Source organism: Loxodonta africana, chromosome 14 (assembly GCF_030014295.1).
Source record: "Loxodonta africana isolate mLoxAfr1 chromosome 14, mLoxAfr1.hap2, whole genome shotgun sequence".
Lineage (NCBI taxonomy): Eukaryota > Metazoa > Chordata > Mammalia > Proboscidea > Elephantidae > Loxodonta > Loxodonta africana.
This window is the reverse complement of record NC_087355.1, coordinates 18,454,492-18,470,198: the sequence shown is the minus strand read 5'-3', so window position 1 is coordinate 18,470,198 and position 15,707 is coordinate 18,454,492. Positions and strand designations below refer to the sequence as shown.

The 15,707-nt window shown below is 38.6% G+C and overlaps 1 protein-coding gene across 1 annotated transcript in view; it reads right to left on the bottom strand.

The window, feature by feature from the left end:
• Nucleotides 1-15,707, bottom strand: part of PREX2 (phosphatidylinositol-3,4,5-trisphosphate dependent Rac exchange factor 2) — a 342,394-nt gene that overhangs the window by 197,729 nt on the left and 128,958 nt on the right. The window contains exons 9-10 of the mRNA XM_003408339.4: nt 5,582-5,731; nt 2,712-2,856 (exon numbers count right to left, since the gene is read on the bottom strand). Of these exons, the coding sequence (XP_003408387.4) occupies nt 2,712-2,856; nt 5,582-5,731 (295 nt within the window). The remainder of the gene's footprint in view (nt 1-2,711; nt 2,857-5,581; nt 5,732-15,707) is intronic.

Genomic DNA, 15,707 nt, shown 5'->3' with positions numbered 1-15,707 from the left:
CTCTAAATCCTGTTTTTTTTTTTTTTTCATGTATAACACAGAGAAAATAATAACAATATCAACCTCATAGTGCTGTCATAAGATATTAAATGATGTATTTCAGGAACCTAGCACAGTGCCTGGCACATAGGGAACTCTTACTAAATGTCTGCGGTTGACAACTGTGTTGAGATGGTTGATACATAGCTAAAACATACTTCTCCATCCTGATGTCACAGAGCTCTGAAAATGTGGAATTAAAATAAGGGAAAAAACACAATGTAATTTTTTTTTTTTAAGTAATCCTCTAAACTAGCGGTATTGAAAAAAAAAAAAGAGTGAAGGTAGAAAAGGAAGCTAATGAATAGCTTTATGATGGAAGTGACTCTATCACGATCCAGTCAGAAGCGATCTCAAATTCTGGCTGTAATGCAGAAGGAGTGTGCTGCTATGGAAAAGGCCACAATGAAAATGTTGTTGGTGTTGTTAAGTGCCGTTCAGTCGGTTCTGACTTCTAACGACCCTATGTACAAAAGAACAAAACACTGCCCAGTCCTGTGCCATTTTCACAATCACTGCCATGTTTAAGCCCATTGTTGCAGCCACTGTGTCAGTCCATCTCGTTGAGGGTCCTCCTCTTTTTCTCTAACCCTCTACTTTACCAAACGTAATGTCCTTCTCCAGGGATGGTCCCTCCTGATAACATGTCCAAAGTACGTGAGACAAAGTCTTGCCATCCTAACTTCTGAGGAGCATTCTGGCTGTACTTCTTCCAAGACAGATTTGTTTGTCCTGGCAGTTCATGGTATACTCAACATTCTTTGCCACCACCACAATTCAAAGACATCAGTTCTTCTTTGGTTTCCCTTATTCACTGTTCAGCTTTCACATGCATACGAGGTGGGTGAAAATACCATGGCTTGGGTCAGGTGCACCTTAGTCCTCAAGGTGACATCTTTGCTTTTTAACACACAATGAAAATGTGTTTACTGAGTCTTTCCTATGTATCAGGGGCACTGCTAAAAAATGCTTTCCATATTATCACAATTAACTAACACTACAATCATATAAGACAGTTAGGCTAACAGGTTAAAAAAGCTCTTTCTCTCTCCTTAAGGACACATTTGACCCTGGGTTGACTTTCTAGTCCTGTTCCCTAAGAAACCTAATAAAAATAGGGTGTCAGCTGTGTTACTAGGTGAAATTACTTACGGTAAAAATGACCCTGATGGCTAATTTGTATAAGTACCTGATGGGAAGCCCTTGTAAATGGGCATGTCCTCATGGGCACCCTGCATGTTATGCCCACGGAGTTTTTACAAGAAATACAGTCTCCTTTGGGCATGTGGCTTCTATGCCAAGAGGAACTCACATAGCTCTTTTCCTTGCACAAGAATTATCACTTGGGGAGCTAAAGACAATAGCTTGCTGGCAGCTGGATGGCCTGCTGTGAGGACTCCTCCCACTGCAGGCAGGGGGTTAACTGCCCTATATCCTTTTGAGGCCTGGGACGTGTGGCCTATGGTTATTTTGCGTGTCTGCATAGCTGGTTAAGAAGTCATCCTGGTGGGCACTGCAACTAAGCACTACAGTCATCTCCATTTTTTGAAAGAAAACAGAAACTTAACCTTCCCAAATCCCGTAATTAGCCAGTGGGAGCCCCAGCATTTAAAAAGAGGCAGTCTGACTGCAGAGTCTGGCATCTGAACTACTACTCCAGCCTCCTTACATAAAGCTGACATTGGTATTCGCTACTTGTATGAACTTGGGTGTGTTAAACCGCTGATCCCTGGTTTCCTCATCGTTTCAAAAATAAAGGTATTTAGCTCATAGGTATTTATTCAAGGATTTAACAGAAGATTTTTTTTTTTTTTATAGAAAGAAGCCAACACAGGGCCTGGCTTAATAGGAGCTCAGTGAAGGCAAATCCCCTCCCCTTGGGTCACGTTTCCCCTAACCCAGCTAAGGACTCCCACCTATAGCTGTCTGCAGAAGCAAATACACAGTTAATCCCGCTCTAAGCCGGTGATTTGGCAACCTCCCCTCCTGTTGCTCTTTCCTGGCCCTTTTCAACACCCACTTTTCCAGCTTCTTCACATAGGCGCCTAAATACTCTGTTCATTCTGAAATAATTGACGGCTTAGACTGTACATCTTCAAATTTCTAGTCTCCCCAACTTTCTGGATCCACCATCAATTCTGATTTTCATGCCCTGTGCCCATGTCCACACCAGTCTGGTCATTCAGTTCCCTACAGGCAAGCCTGCTGGCCGCCATCCCCTGCTAGCCCAAGCTTCCACTTCTTCCTCACTCAGCACATGATAAGGCAAAAATTGATGAAGTCCTGGATGAGGAGATAGATGCCTCCCTCTCCTCTCTGTGGCCCCCGGAGATGTTGATAGTAAAGTAGGATTCAAAACACTTAAGGAAGGTGATGGAAAAATCTGGAAAGGGACAGTGGGGATGGTTACACAACATGATGAAAGTAGTTAATTTCACTGGATTGAACATGTGAAGAAGGTTGAAATGGCAAATTTTGGTCATATAAAAAAAAACCAGTGCCGTTATATATATATGTATATATACATACTCACCACATAAAAAGTAATTAATTAAAAAACGCTTAGGGAAATATATTTAAATAATATTTATTTTTAAATAATGAAAGGAAAGTTAGCACATAAGAGAGTGAAAATATGAAAAAAATAAACACACCCATACCACCAACCCTACCTTCCAAGAAAGCATTTAGGGAATGTAGTCAATTTTCTCTTTCTGTCTTTGATCAGATTTCCTTGTCTGCACATCATCTGGTAAAGTTTTTCACCCTGTTCGGAGATCATTACCCAGGTGTCTTGCTCCATTCCTAATTTTAAACCTATCAAAAATGAAAAAAAGGACAGATAACTGAAAGGCCTCTCCATTCACTCTCATGCCTCCGTTAAGCGATTGCATATCTACTGTGCGCTGTGGGCTGCAGATACAGAGCCACATAAGATAGGGCCCTACCTTTCAAGAAGCTAATGGCATACTAGGGAGATAAACAAAACAGCACTTCGCAAACCCAAAATGAGAATATAGCTTGGCCAATGGAGTCACAGCAGCTGGATCTCAGCTTCCATGGACCCATTCATTGGCCTCACACCCACATGGAGAGTTAGAGTAGTACACCTGCACAGGTGGCCCTGAAGACAGACTCCTAGGGGAATCATTGTGATATAGCATTGTGGTACAATAGAAGCATATTCAAGATACCTACAGGAAAGAGACATCACCCCCACTGGGGAAATATTAGGAAAAGGCCATGTTTAAATCCACAAGTATGAAGAGGTATTTCCTTCAAGACCAAGCATAGAGGATTCAGAAAAACTAACCGATGTGAAGCAGCAGAGATGTAAAGCCCTAGGTTTTAGGTGAGATGCAGGAGATAAAGCAGGAGGGTTAGGCAGAATGAACAAAAAAAACGAACCCAGTGCCGCCGAGTCGAGATGTAAAGCCCTAGGTTTTAGGTGAGATGCAGGAGATAAAGCAGGAGGGTTAGGCAGAACGAACGAAAAAAAACGAACCCAGTGCCGCCGAGTCGATTCCGACTCACAGCGACCCTATAGGACAGAGTAGAACTGTCCCATAGGGTTAGGCAGGGTCCTTGCTAAATCTCAAGTTTCAATTTACTTCATTCCTTAGGTATTTGGGAGGAGCTAAGTGTCTTCACTTTTTTTTTTTGTTTGTTTTTTTAAGTGTCTTCACTAGCAGGGCCAGGGAGGGGAGAGGCAGAGTAGCTCTGGAAAGTTTTTACTTTGGAGACAGAGTTCTGAGGACAGTGTGGTGAACCACTTGAAGGGGGGAGGGTTAAAAAGAGGGAGACCATTAAGAAAAAAAAAGAGAACTACAAAAGCTCAAGGAAGCTCAAGTCCCAGCAAACAATAGCAGGGCCTATAAGGTGAGGAGGATGAAGTTGAGAAATATCTAGGAAATGGTATTAAAAGGACACAGTAATGATTAAATGTAGATGGGAAGGAGAAAGAAGAAATCAGGATCCCTTCTGGCTTTTGATGTTGAGTAACTAAATGGATGGTGGGGGGCATACTGGACAGAGGGGTTCGAGCATTGCTCAGGGATGCTCAGATAGGGCTGGTCCAGGGGTCAGTTGACTACATGAGTATGAAGCTCAGGAGAGAGGTCGTGGCTGGACATAAAGATACAGAAGTTGGCGGTGTAGTGGTGACATTAATTTGGTATAACTGGATAACACAGCGATGAATGTAATTAGAGGCGAACAGCACCAAGGCCGAAGTCTGAGAACGCTGACACTAAACCAGTGGATGAGACTGATGGAAAGGTAGCAAAGGAGACTGGAGAAAACCTGGTAGAGAAAAAAAAAAAAATTCTTGAATTTTTTTAGTCTTCTGGCTACAACAGGGCTTACTAAGTTTTTTTACAATGCAGGTGCTGTCAGCATTTTTTGTCAAATGCTATAAACAGTTTTTTAAAAAAAAAACAAAAAAAACCTGTTGCCTTCTAGTCGATTTCAACTCATAGCAATCCTATAGGACAGAGTAGAACTGCCCCACAGAGTTTCCAAGGAGCACCTGGTGGATTCAAACTGCTGACCTTTTGGTTAGCAGCTGTAGCTCTTAACCACTATGCCACCAGGGTTTCTAGAAACAGTTTTATAGAATGTGCCTTTTTCTTTTTTTTGGCTTTCAAATTTTTATCTTGGGTGTATCTATATGGATAACCATTCTGAAAAAAATTAGGGTTCCACTTGATGAAAAATCCAATGTACCTTTTACTTGATCTGCTCTGTCATTTGATTTGGAAGATTTAACAAAACCTAAAGAATCAGTTACATATTCATGCCCTTTGTCTTAAAAATTTCTACCTGGTTCTTCATCCAAGAGCAATCAAAGGAGTAAGTATTTCAAAATACTTTGTGAATTCTTATACAAACGTGTGCTATGAATATTTTCATCAAGGTAGGTATTTTGCACATTCTTCAGGGGAAAGCATCTGAGACGAAAAAGGGACTCTTTATGGTTTTAAAATTTCATCACCAATGAAGTGTTTTGTCCCTGGATCTCTTGGAAAAGGAATAATCAGTGTCGTGTTTTTGTCTTTTATTGATTTTTTAATAAAGAAACTAGTAGTTATACAAGCATTGCTATTTCCTATCTGAATTACACCAACACGCTTAGTTGCAGATAAACGTCACACAACTGAGTATTACCAAACCAAATACCTTTTGCAAATCTGTCTAAAAGCATAAAGCAAATTTGAGCTAGGACTCTTGATGAGAATAAGCTTCTTATTGGAATATATTACATTATATTCAATGACATTCTAACAATCTCAAAAAATTAACATACCCCAAGTGCCTTAATCTGTAATTAGGAAGACAGTAACATATTTTGTCCAGGAATGCTCAGTGTACTGTTAACTACAAAAGCACAATTGCTGGAGGCGTTACAACCCTGCATAATATTAATGAAGCCTGACTTTTAAAGAAAACATAGTAAAACATAACACTCCTTTCCACTTTCACATAACTTTTGCTCATAATTGGAATCTTCACATAGTATAACAGAGCCCATTCATATACTCACCTTTTCGCCGTTCTCTTTCTTTCAAAATAGCTTCAAACCATTCATGCTTCTCTTCGGGTGTTTTTGCCATACACACAAACCACTTATTTTTGGCTGTGTTATGTATCTTCCACCCATTAACAACGACGTGCCCACTGCTATGGAAGTCAGCTGGAAATTAATCAGTCAAAGTGATGAGAAAAATATACTATGTGATATTATTTAAAAATGATGAATCAATTCACAAAAGATCCAAAATCACTGAATTCTTCAAAATGTCTTCGTTTTATATATGCATATTGAAAACAAAAATATAAGTTTTTACATATTGAATATAGTTTCTAATAGATAATACTAATGTATTACATAAAATTAAATAGTACAAATTAATTAACATACATTTCCTTTATATCCAAAAATATTGTTAAAGTTACTAACATAATAGATGAAGAAATTTTAAGGAATTTTTGTCTCAACAATCAAACATTCAAGATATCAGATTCATTCTGTCTAATATGCTGTTGGAAAATTATTCTAGGTTTCAGAGACAGAATATACCCTCACAGAACAATTCTCAATTGTTTAACAAACTTCACAATAAGAATCAGAACAAAACAATGGTACATTCTAAGAGTGCACTTTAAAAACCAAAAAAAAAACCAAACCCAGTGCCATCGAGTGGATTCCGACTCATAGAGTGCACTTTAAGCTACAATAAAAGGAAACATACAAACTCCAATCCACTATTGTTGCACATGGCTGAAAAATAAACATTCTTTAAAATCACCGCATTCCATATCATTGGCATGAATTGAAGCTCACAAAATAATTTTCTTTGAAGATGAATTCATATTTAATCGTCATTTTTAAGATGTCACCATAAATTTGGCTAAACCGTCACGCTGAGTTTTAAAATGTCAACATCAAGCCCTCTACAACACTACTCTACCTAGCAGTAGGTAGGAACAGTGATGTTTGTTCTTTGTGACCAGTCTTAACCAGCATGACAGTTCCTGCAAAGCAAAGATTCCAACAGGGAAAAGCATAGGGCAAAGGCCTGGAAAATTATCAGTACCAATTAAAAAGCGACACTTTTTAATTCACCCTCCCCCTGGAAGTCATTAAACAGTAATAGTTGGTCTACAGGCTACGAACCGCAAAAATTAAAGTGGTTTAGATAAATTCCTTTGTACTACTGCACCTTCCTTCCCTCAAATGTAGTCCATTTGATTGTTGCTAGTATAGAAGGGAAACCCTGGTGACATAGCGGTTAAGTGCTACAGCTGCTAACTAAAGGGTCGGCAGTTTGAATCCACCAGGCGCTCCTTGGAAACTCTATGGGGCAGTTCTACTCTGTCCTATAGGGTTGCTATGAGTCGGAATCAACTCGACGGCACTGCATTTGGGTTAGTATAGGTGAAGACAGGATTGGCACTCCAGGTTCCCACAGTCATTTTCATCATCACCAAAAATATAAGACATTATCGGTGATCACATTAACGCTTCTAAATGCATTGTCAAAGTATGCTGTATAAAAAACCAAAAACCAAACCCGTTGCATTGAATTAATTTGGACTCATAGCGACCCTACAGGTGTAGGGTATCGAAAACTTCCAAGATACTGTTGAGCCAGAACAGTTATATTAAAAAAAAATATTAGCCTATAGTTTATATATGTGCCATAATCCCAAGAATAATCTGATAATATAGAGATCTGAACTGGCAGAAGATACCCCCCTCCAATAAGGAAATTACAATCTGTTGTTAAAAGGAATTTTTTTACTTTTCTTCTTACTTTTACGTATTTAAATTCATATTCACATCCTATACAAAATAACAGATCCTTATAATACATGTCAGGTTAGTATTAGTGAAATATCAGGGTAATAAAAAGCATGACAAGAGCCCTGGTGGCCTAGTGATTAAAGTGCTCAGCTGCTAACCAAAAGATCAACACTTCGAACCCACCTGCTGCTCCACAGGAGAAAGATGTGGCAATCTGCTTCCATAAACATTGCAGTTTTGGGAACTCTATAGGGCAATTTTACTCTGTCCTATAAGGTCACTGCGGGTCAGAATCAACTCAACAGCAATGAGTTGGAAAATGTATCACTACATAATTACACTATAATCCCTCCTTAATACCTATAAAAATAGCCAATTGAGAAATTAGGGTAAATTGACAGGGATGAAAAGATCAAACTCTGCAGTTCACCCCACCCCCAACACTTGTCACCTTCCAAGGCCAGTATCACAAAAAAGTGCAGGCTGCTCAGGCTCTTCTCTCTTCCAAAGTAAGGCCAAGTTAGCTAAGTAGGAACCCTGGCACTGCAGTTGAAAAGATACTATATTCCTACCAGTAGCCACAAACCACACATCAACCAAACCACAGTAGCCACAAGCAAAACAAACCCATTGCTGCCGATTCTGACTTATAGCGACCCCTACAGGACAGAGTAGAACTGCTCCATAAGTTTTCAAAGGCTGTAAATCTTTGTGGAAGCAGACTGCCACATCTTTCTCCTGCAGCAGCTGGTAAGTTCAAACCAGCCATCTTTCAGTTAGCAGCAGAACACTTAAGCACTGCACCATCAGGGCTCCTTAGCCACAAGCAGCCTGTATCAGTAAAACATTAGACTCACTTTAAAATGAGCATGTGTTCCTCCCATGGAACGCAGAGGAATACAAATTCAATGCCAGAATCACCAGACTGGGAAGACATGGCCCCCAGACTCTCTGTTAGCCCAGAACTGAAACCATTTCCGAGGCCAACTCTTCAGACAAAGATCAGACTGAAAACTCTAAGACATAAAATGATATGCTGAAGACAGTGCTTCTTAGCTCAAGTAGATACATGAGACTAAATGGGGAGCTCCTGTCCGGAGGCAAGATAAGGCAAAGTGGGACAGGAGCTGGTTGAATGGACACAAGAAATCCAGGGTGGAAAGGAAGGGTATGCGGTCACATTACAGGGAGAGCAACTAGGGTCACATAACAATGTGTGTATAAATTTTGTATGAGAAACTAACTTGAGCTAAACTTTCACTTAAAGCACAATAAAAATAAAAAAGTGACAAAAAAAAATTATAGTTTCTGTTCCCTCAAACTGCCTAGTTTAAATTCTGGTTCTATTGGCATCTAATGACTAATTTTTGGGTAAAATAAACAGCACCTACTTTGTAAAAAAAAGAATCACCAGACTGATGCTCCTGACGCTGTACAGATACATGTGCTGGGCCAACCACCTCTGGTACCTGGGCTTTCCTTCCTCCCCTTCCTGGGTGACCTCAGTCAAGGCACTGCCCTCTTCACAGGCCACTGACTCTTCCTCAAATACTCTTCATCATGACATTTCCTGGCTCAAAAGCCTTTGGTAGCTCAACACTGAATCAATGAAAACATCTATGCTTTGTTTTAGAAGTTCTTCCTAAACCAGCCCCAACCTATCTAAGCAATGCCATTTTCCACTGCTCTAAAGTGTACCCACCATTCTTTTCTTGTCTGATACTTTACTTGTGATTATGGATGGATTCCCTAGGCCAAGGCTTTTATCAAGCTACCCCCTCTCCTCTCTGCCTAATCAAGTCGTACTCCTCTATAAAGTGTACCCACTGCCTCTTACCACTCCAGCCTGACTGCTTCAGCCTATGTACTTGCCAAATTGCCTTAGAAACGTAAAATTAAAGTCAGAACCAGACAAGTAAGCATTTGACTTCATGCGACTATTGTTTCATGTACTGACAAGCCAGCTCAAGAGCTGACTATAAAACCTACTATCTCAAATAACAGATTAACTGTTTTATCAATAACTATATTTTCAAAAAGAGAGCTTCTGCTAACAATTTAAAAAGAAGGGATAATGTTCTTTTATAAATTTTATATGGTAGCTACCTTCTATTAAACCAATTTAAAAAATCGTAAGTAATTTTAAAAACACACACACATAAATATATATACATACATACATATGCACATATATACTGCAGTGCGATGTACTACTTTTTGTGTGGCCTTCCTTGCCATGGTCTTGTAACTCCCACCCAAGTGATTGGGTGGGACTATGCAAATAAGGTAATTGTGGACCACCAAGGGATTGGTCAGTTTTGCCTTAAAAGAGAGACAAAGAAATGGTGGAACAACTACGGGCCAAAAACAGAGAACTACTCAAGCAGGTTACAGCAATGTCAAAGGATAAAAAGTCTGATAAAAGTGGAAGTACCCTAACATCTCCATGAGAAAGTAGTTATTCATTTAGTGTTCCTACTTAAAAGTTAAATTTGGAAAAGAAAATTCTACGAAGCCCTTAAATTCTGCATAGTGGAAAAATATTTTGGCATATCCAGTGAATTGGCGTCTTTCATGTTCGCTTCTGTAACCAAGATGCAGCATTTTTTAAGTTGCTAGAATATTTAAATAAAACTTAACTGGTTCAAAGTAACTTTTTAATTATTTAATATGCAGGAACTTTTTTGCCAGCAATGATATTAAACAGTTGTCAAGGAGTAGTGCTCTTTATAAAAACACAACACACAATAATAGAGTAGGTATGGCTTTAAAAAGTCAAAGCAGAGGGGTTTGTTTTGTTTTTTGTTTTTAAGCTACGGTAACTTCAGATAAAGTTTTCAATTTATAAATATAAAAACTTTCAAACAAGGAAAATGGTGAACACTAGTTTTTTGGTAACTGTGTTTTTTCTTTGCACCAACATGAATTTAGTAAAGAATCATGGTGCTTTTATTAAACATGTAAACATGTTTTTAAAAATTCCATCACTAACATTAGTTAGTAACCTAGTATTTTCATTATTGGTATAGGACTTAATGTTTACTGCACAGTATCAAAGTAAAATGTGTTTTTGTTTTGTAAAAACTACTGTAGATTTTTACTTACAAGTGCCTTTTGGCCACCTGATGTTTTTATTTATAGGAATACTGATTCTTTGTATACACAGTTGGTTTTAAAATCATGTGGAATAAATGTTTGTATATAAATGTGTATGTACAGAAGCCTATTTCAAAAGAACATCAAAGTTGCTAGTAAAATGTTTGAAGTTGCATTAAGAACTGATAATCATAGAGACTTTAGATGATTTTTTGGTCTGTTTCTGCATGATAGGAGAAGCTCTCGGTCATTAAATTATGTCAAAATACCTCCCCAAAGATTTAATATTAAATAATTTCTGATAGAGTAATTTTTTTATGTCATACGGCTTCATGTTCATATTATGTGAGTTACGTACTTTGCTTTTATAAAATTTCTTTAAAATTTATAATGCTTCTACAGTGATCTGTATTTCTGCTTTCCATATGTGTATGGTTATCTAAGTTAATATTTATATACATCATACTTAATTTGTAAATTTTAAACATATCTGGAAAAAAATTTAAAAATTTTCTCATCCAAAAAAAAAACAAACTAGAATTCTGCCACCACCAAGGAAAGAGAGCCAACAGCAGAGCATGTCCTTTGGCCCTAGGATCCCTGCAAGGAGAAGCTCTTGGAACCAGGAGACCGAGAGAGGAAAGCTATAACACTGAAGATGGTGAGAAGCAGTGGCAGAGAAATGGTGGCAGGAGAGACCAGCAAGAGAGACCTGCAGGAGACCTCCCAGTGGGCTTCATGGTCCATGGAGCAAAAAAGCTGAGTGCCTATGGGCCAAGGCTTAGTGGTGGGTGGGATGCCTCTGGCACTTATTCCAAACCAAAACCAAACCCGTTGCCATCCAGTCGATTCCAACTCACAGCAACCCTATAAGACAGAGTAGAACTGCCCCATAGAGTTTCCAAGGAGCACCTAGATGGATTTCAAACTACCAACCTTTTGGTTAGCAGCCATAGCACTTAACCACTACACCACCAGGGTTTCCGGGCATTTATTGGCAGGGGCTAATAGAGCTTTGTATCACTTGCCTGAGCAGGGCAGAGGCCAAGGGGCTGGGGGGAGGGGGGGTGGCGTGCCTGTGGGCACAGCTGAAAAGAGGCTGTCTTGATGGAAGAACTGTATCCTGAGCATTCCTGAACCTGAGCTGTAACCTGTTACTTCCCTAATAAACCCCATAATCATAATACTGTCTGTGAGTTCTGTGACCAATGCAAGGAATTACTGAACCCACCAGAGAAGTAAGGAGTGCTGTGGGAGGGGCAGTTTGTGTCAGAATCAGTAAAGACGGCAGAGAGGGGGGGCATGCCCAACCTCTGCCCCGTAGGAATCAGCCTTGGGCTGTTCATCTTGATTCTCCTTACCTCTTGTGAAGTTAGAAGAGGTCAGGTGCAGCCCCCATGCCATTGTTACATATGTACTTTGGACATATTATCAGGAGGGACCAGTCTCTGAAAAAGGACATCATCCTTGGTAAAGTAGAAGGTCAGCAAAAAAAAAGAGGAAAACTCTCAACGAGATGGATTGACACAGTAGCTGCAACAATGGGCTCAAACGCAAAAATGATTGTGAAGATGGCGCAGGACCGGCAGTGTTTAGTTCTGTTGTACAGACGGTCACTATGAGTCAGAACCAACTCAACAGCACCTAACAGCAACATATACGTATATACATACCAGCGATCATGAATATGGCGCAGGACCAGGGAACGTTTCACTCTGTTATAAGGTCAGCATGAGTCAGAGCTGACTCAACGGCAACTAAAAACAAACACATACGTACGACTGGCCCCCAAATATAGCGTACATATCTCAGAATGACAGCATAATTACCAAATTACCAATGCTGTACTGAGTAAGTAATTTTTATTCTCTTTTATCTCAAAACACCCAACCAGTAACCAGTTGTCGTCAAGTTGATTTCGACTCATGGTAACCCAATGTGTGTCAGAGCAGAAATGTGCTTCATAGGATTTTCAATGGCAGACTTTTCAGAAGTAGATCACCAGGCCTTTCTTCTGAGGTGCCTCTGAGTGGACGTAAACGTCCAACCTTCGGGTTAGCAGTCAAGTGCATTAGCTGATCGTACCACCAGGAACTTCACAAAAGACCTAGTGACATATAAGCAACTTCGAACTTTTAATCATAGTAAAATTTTCAGTATCTTCATTCTTCAAAGTAAGAATTAAATTTGTCCACAAAGAACACCCTCATTAAGATCACAGGACAGTCTGATCATGCTTTGTCCTAAAAAAAGAAACAAACAAACCAACTGCCATCAAGTCAGTTCCAACTCATGGCGACCCCACGTGTTTCAGAGCAGAACTGTGCTCCACAGGGTTTTCAGTCGCTGTGAGCTTTTTAAAGTAGATCGTCAGTTCTTTTTTCTGAGGTGCCTCTGGGTGGATTTGAACCACCAACCTTTTGGTTTTTGGCCAAGTGCTTAACCATTCGCAGTACCCAGGGAATTAAAAAAAATACATGTATTGAATGAAATAATAAATAATTTATTCAGTGGTAAATACAAATACTTGCAAACCTCAGTGGATCTAAAATATTTGTTTTATATAAAGAGAAACGGAATTAAAATTGCCATTCACTAAGTATGAAATATCCAAGTGCTATGGTCTCTAATCATTGATTTCTTCCAAAAACAGAAAAACTCATGGGGCAGCCCTGAACAAGTCACTAATTACTTGGAAGTTATATAGTTTGAAAATTTTCTATTATTAATTCAGCTCACTTTTATATAATGAGATGGGTTTTTTTTCCAGAACTGACGTAACTATAAATCTCAGTGACTATGTTGGTATTCTTTCAAATAACTTTATGTTTTAATAAGATGGACTGTAGCCAAGTATTGCATACTCAGGTAGGAAACAGAAGAAATCACCAGTACAATTATGCTGAATGTCAAGAAATTCATGTCTAAAAAATACATTCAACCCTCGATCTCAGGATGAATACTGTGAATGTATAAATTTTAAGGGAGATTTTAAAATTATACTTTATTCATATTAAGAATATTTAATGTTGAGAGAATTATTTTTTGCAGTAAACCTTTGATTTTAATCACAAAGTAGAAGAAAATTGTCTGGCATCCAAAATAGCATAAGACGTTTCTTATGGCAAAAAAGACAGGGTCTACTTTTTGTTGTTTTTTTTCCCCCCTTTTAAAACTTTAAAACGTAGCTCATTCTCCTACCGACCTTTTTATATTTCCAAATACACTCTGTTAAAGTAATAACACATTGAAATTCAACTGTATTAGAAAAGAGCTATTATACCCTTAATACCCTTTTCAACATTGTAAAGCTGTTATTTTTTAACTGAAAATGTATTCAATCCAGCTTACACAACAGTATTAGAGTTGTAATGGTTACTGTGGTTTATCTATTTGATTGACCATTATGCAACAATTAAAATTCTGTTTGCTTGGATGATATGGCATGAAGATAAAGAAGATTAACATTAAGACAATGTTTTTATTTAAATGAAGAAGGTATAGAGTGCATGCTTATAAGCAATATTATCTTTATTGCTATGGCTCTTAAGCTTATAGCATCCTGATCAAACTATCATTGCCAAAAAAAAAGAGGAATTCAGTTAGAATTTATTGAAACGAGCACTGAAATCTAGAAAAGGGAAATTTGGCCACAAATTCAATGGTTACCATCTTCCTTCCACATAGGAAATAATGCATAACATAGATATATTAAAATAAATATACAAATTTGGACACTTCTGCATGCCATACCATCAATTAATTAAATATTAAATATTACATAATCCAAGTGATTAAGCATTAAATACAAAGTTACAATCATTCAATTATTTCTCTAAAGATTTGAGATAGATATTGGCTGAGCGTTTATTAGTCTCATTCCAAGCACAAGTATTTCTTCTGCAAGTCTGGAGCTAAATCAAACAATTTGCTTTATTTACAGAGAAAAGAAAAGCTTTTTTTTTTTTTTTTTTTTATAGTATATAAGAGGAGCCCTGGTGGCATAGTGGTTAAGAGCTTGGCTGCAAACCAAAAGGTCGCAGTTCGAATCCACCAGCTGCTCTCTGGAAACTCTATGGGGCAATTCTACTCTGTCCAATAGGGTTGCTATGGTTTGGAATTGACTCAATGGCAATGGGGTTTTGTTTTTTTTTTTTTACAGTATACAAATACTCAGTATTTCTATAAACAATTTTTCCATTGAAAGTTCTAAGCATTCTTAAAAATAATTGATTCGTTTTTGTTATTTACAGCTAAATACGGAGTAAGTGTTGTTGTTTAGCTTTGGCAGTGGGCAGATCAGTCTGATAGTATTTGTTCATACCCTATTTAACTTATCAAGTGTAGGAGGACTTGGTATACCAGCACTGACCAGCTTTGCTGAGGTCTATCAGCAACAGAGGGCCAGTCATGAGTACAGAAAAAAAAAAAAAAAAAACTCGAGCTCATCCACAAGAAATGAAGATTCCATGATGGACATGACCAAAGCAGGACAGACAGAGAAAGTTAGTACAGTCCCCAGACTGCCTCTTAGGAAAAACAAACACCAAAATAAATCTCTGCATACTCATGCCTTCTTCCTTCACTGCTGTCCAAAAGTGGTCCCTACAGATTTAAAACCTGGAAGCAGCCTCTGCTCTCCTGACTATTTCTCAAGGCATGTACATAGAAACCTAGCAGATTTAGTTCTAGGCCCAGCTCTCCACTAAACAGCTGAATAAACTTGGACAAGTGACTTCTTAAATTTGGCCTCTTTTCCATCATCTGAAATTTTAATGGGTTAATTAGTTGATCTTCAAGGTCTCATCCGTCTTCCAAAATTCTATTTTTGGAATTTCCAAATCTTGGCAGAGGATGTACACTTCCCCCAGAGACCTAATGGACACACCCATGAGAAAACTCAATTTTCTCTGCAGGAAGCTAGGGGAAAGTATCCAATGACAGCCTCGAAGCCTGGAAGTTCTCTGAGTGACTTCGTAACAACAAATGGTTGCCAAATTCCTACAAAGTGGTACTTATACATGTTTGAAAGAAAAGAAAAAAGAGGAAGCCCTGATTGAGTAAGACTAAGTCCAATGAATTTCTTCACATTTCTGTGAAGTTGAGCCTTGAAAGTTTGTGCCAAGAGCCTCCATCAGTCAACTAATTTATGACAACTGAATGTCCTTGAATAGCATGTCTTCCTCACTACCTAATGCCTGCTAGGGTCATAGGCCTTGTCGTCCACAACATCCCTACACTCCCAGGTACCGCAACCTCAAATGCT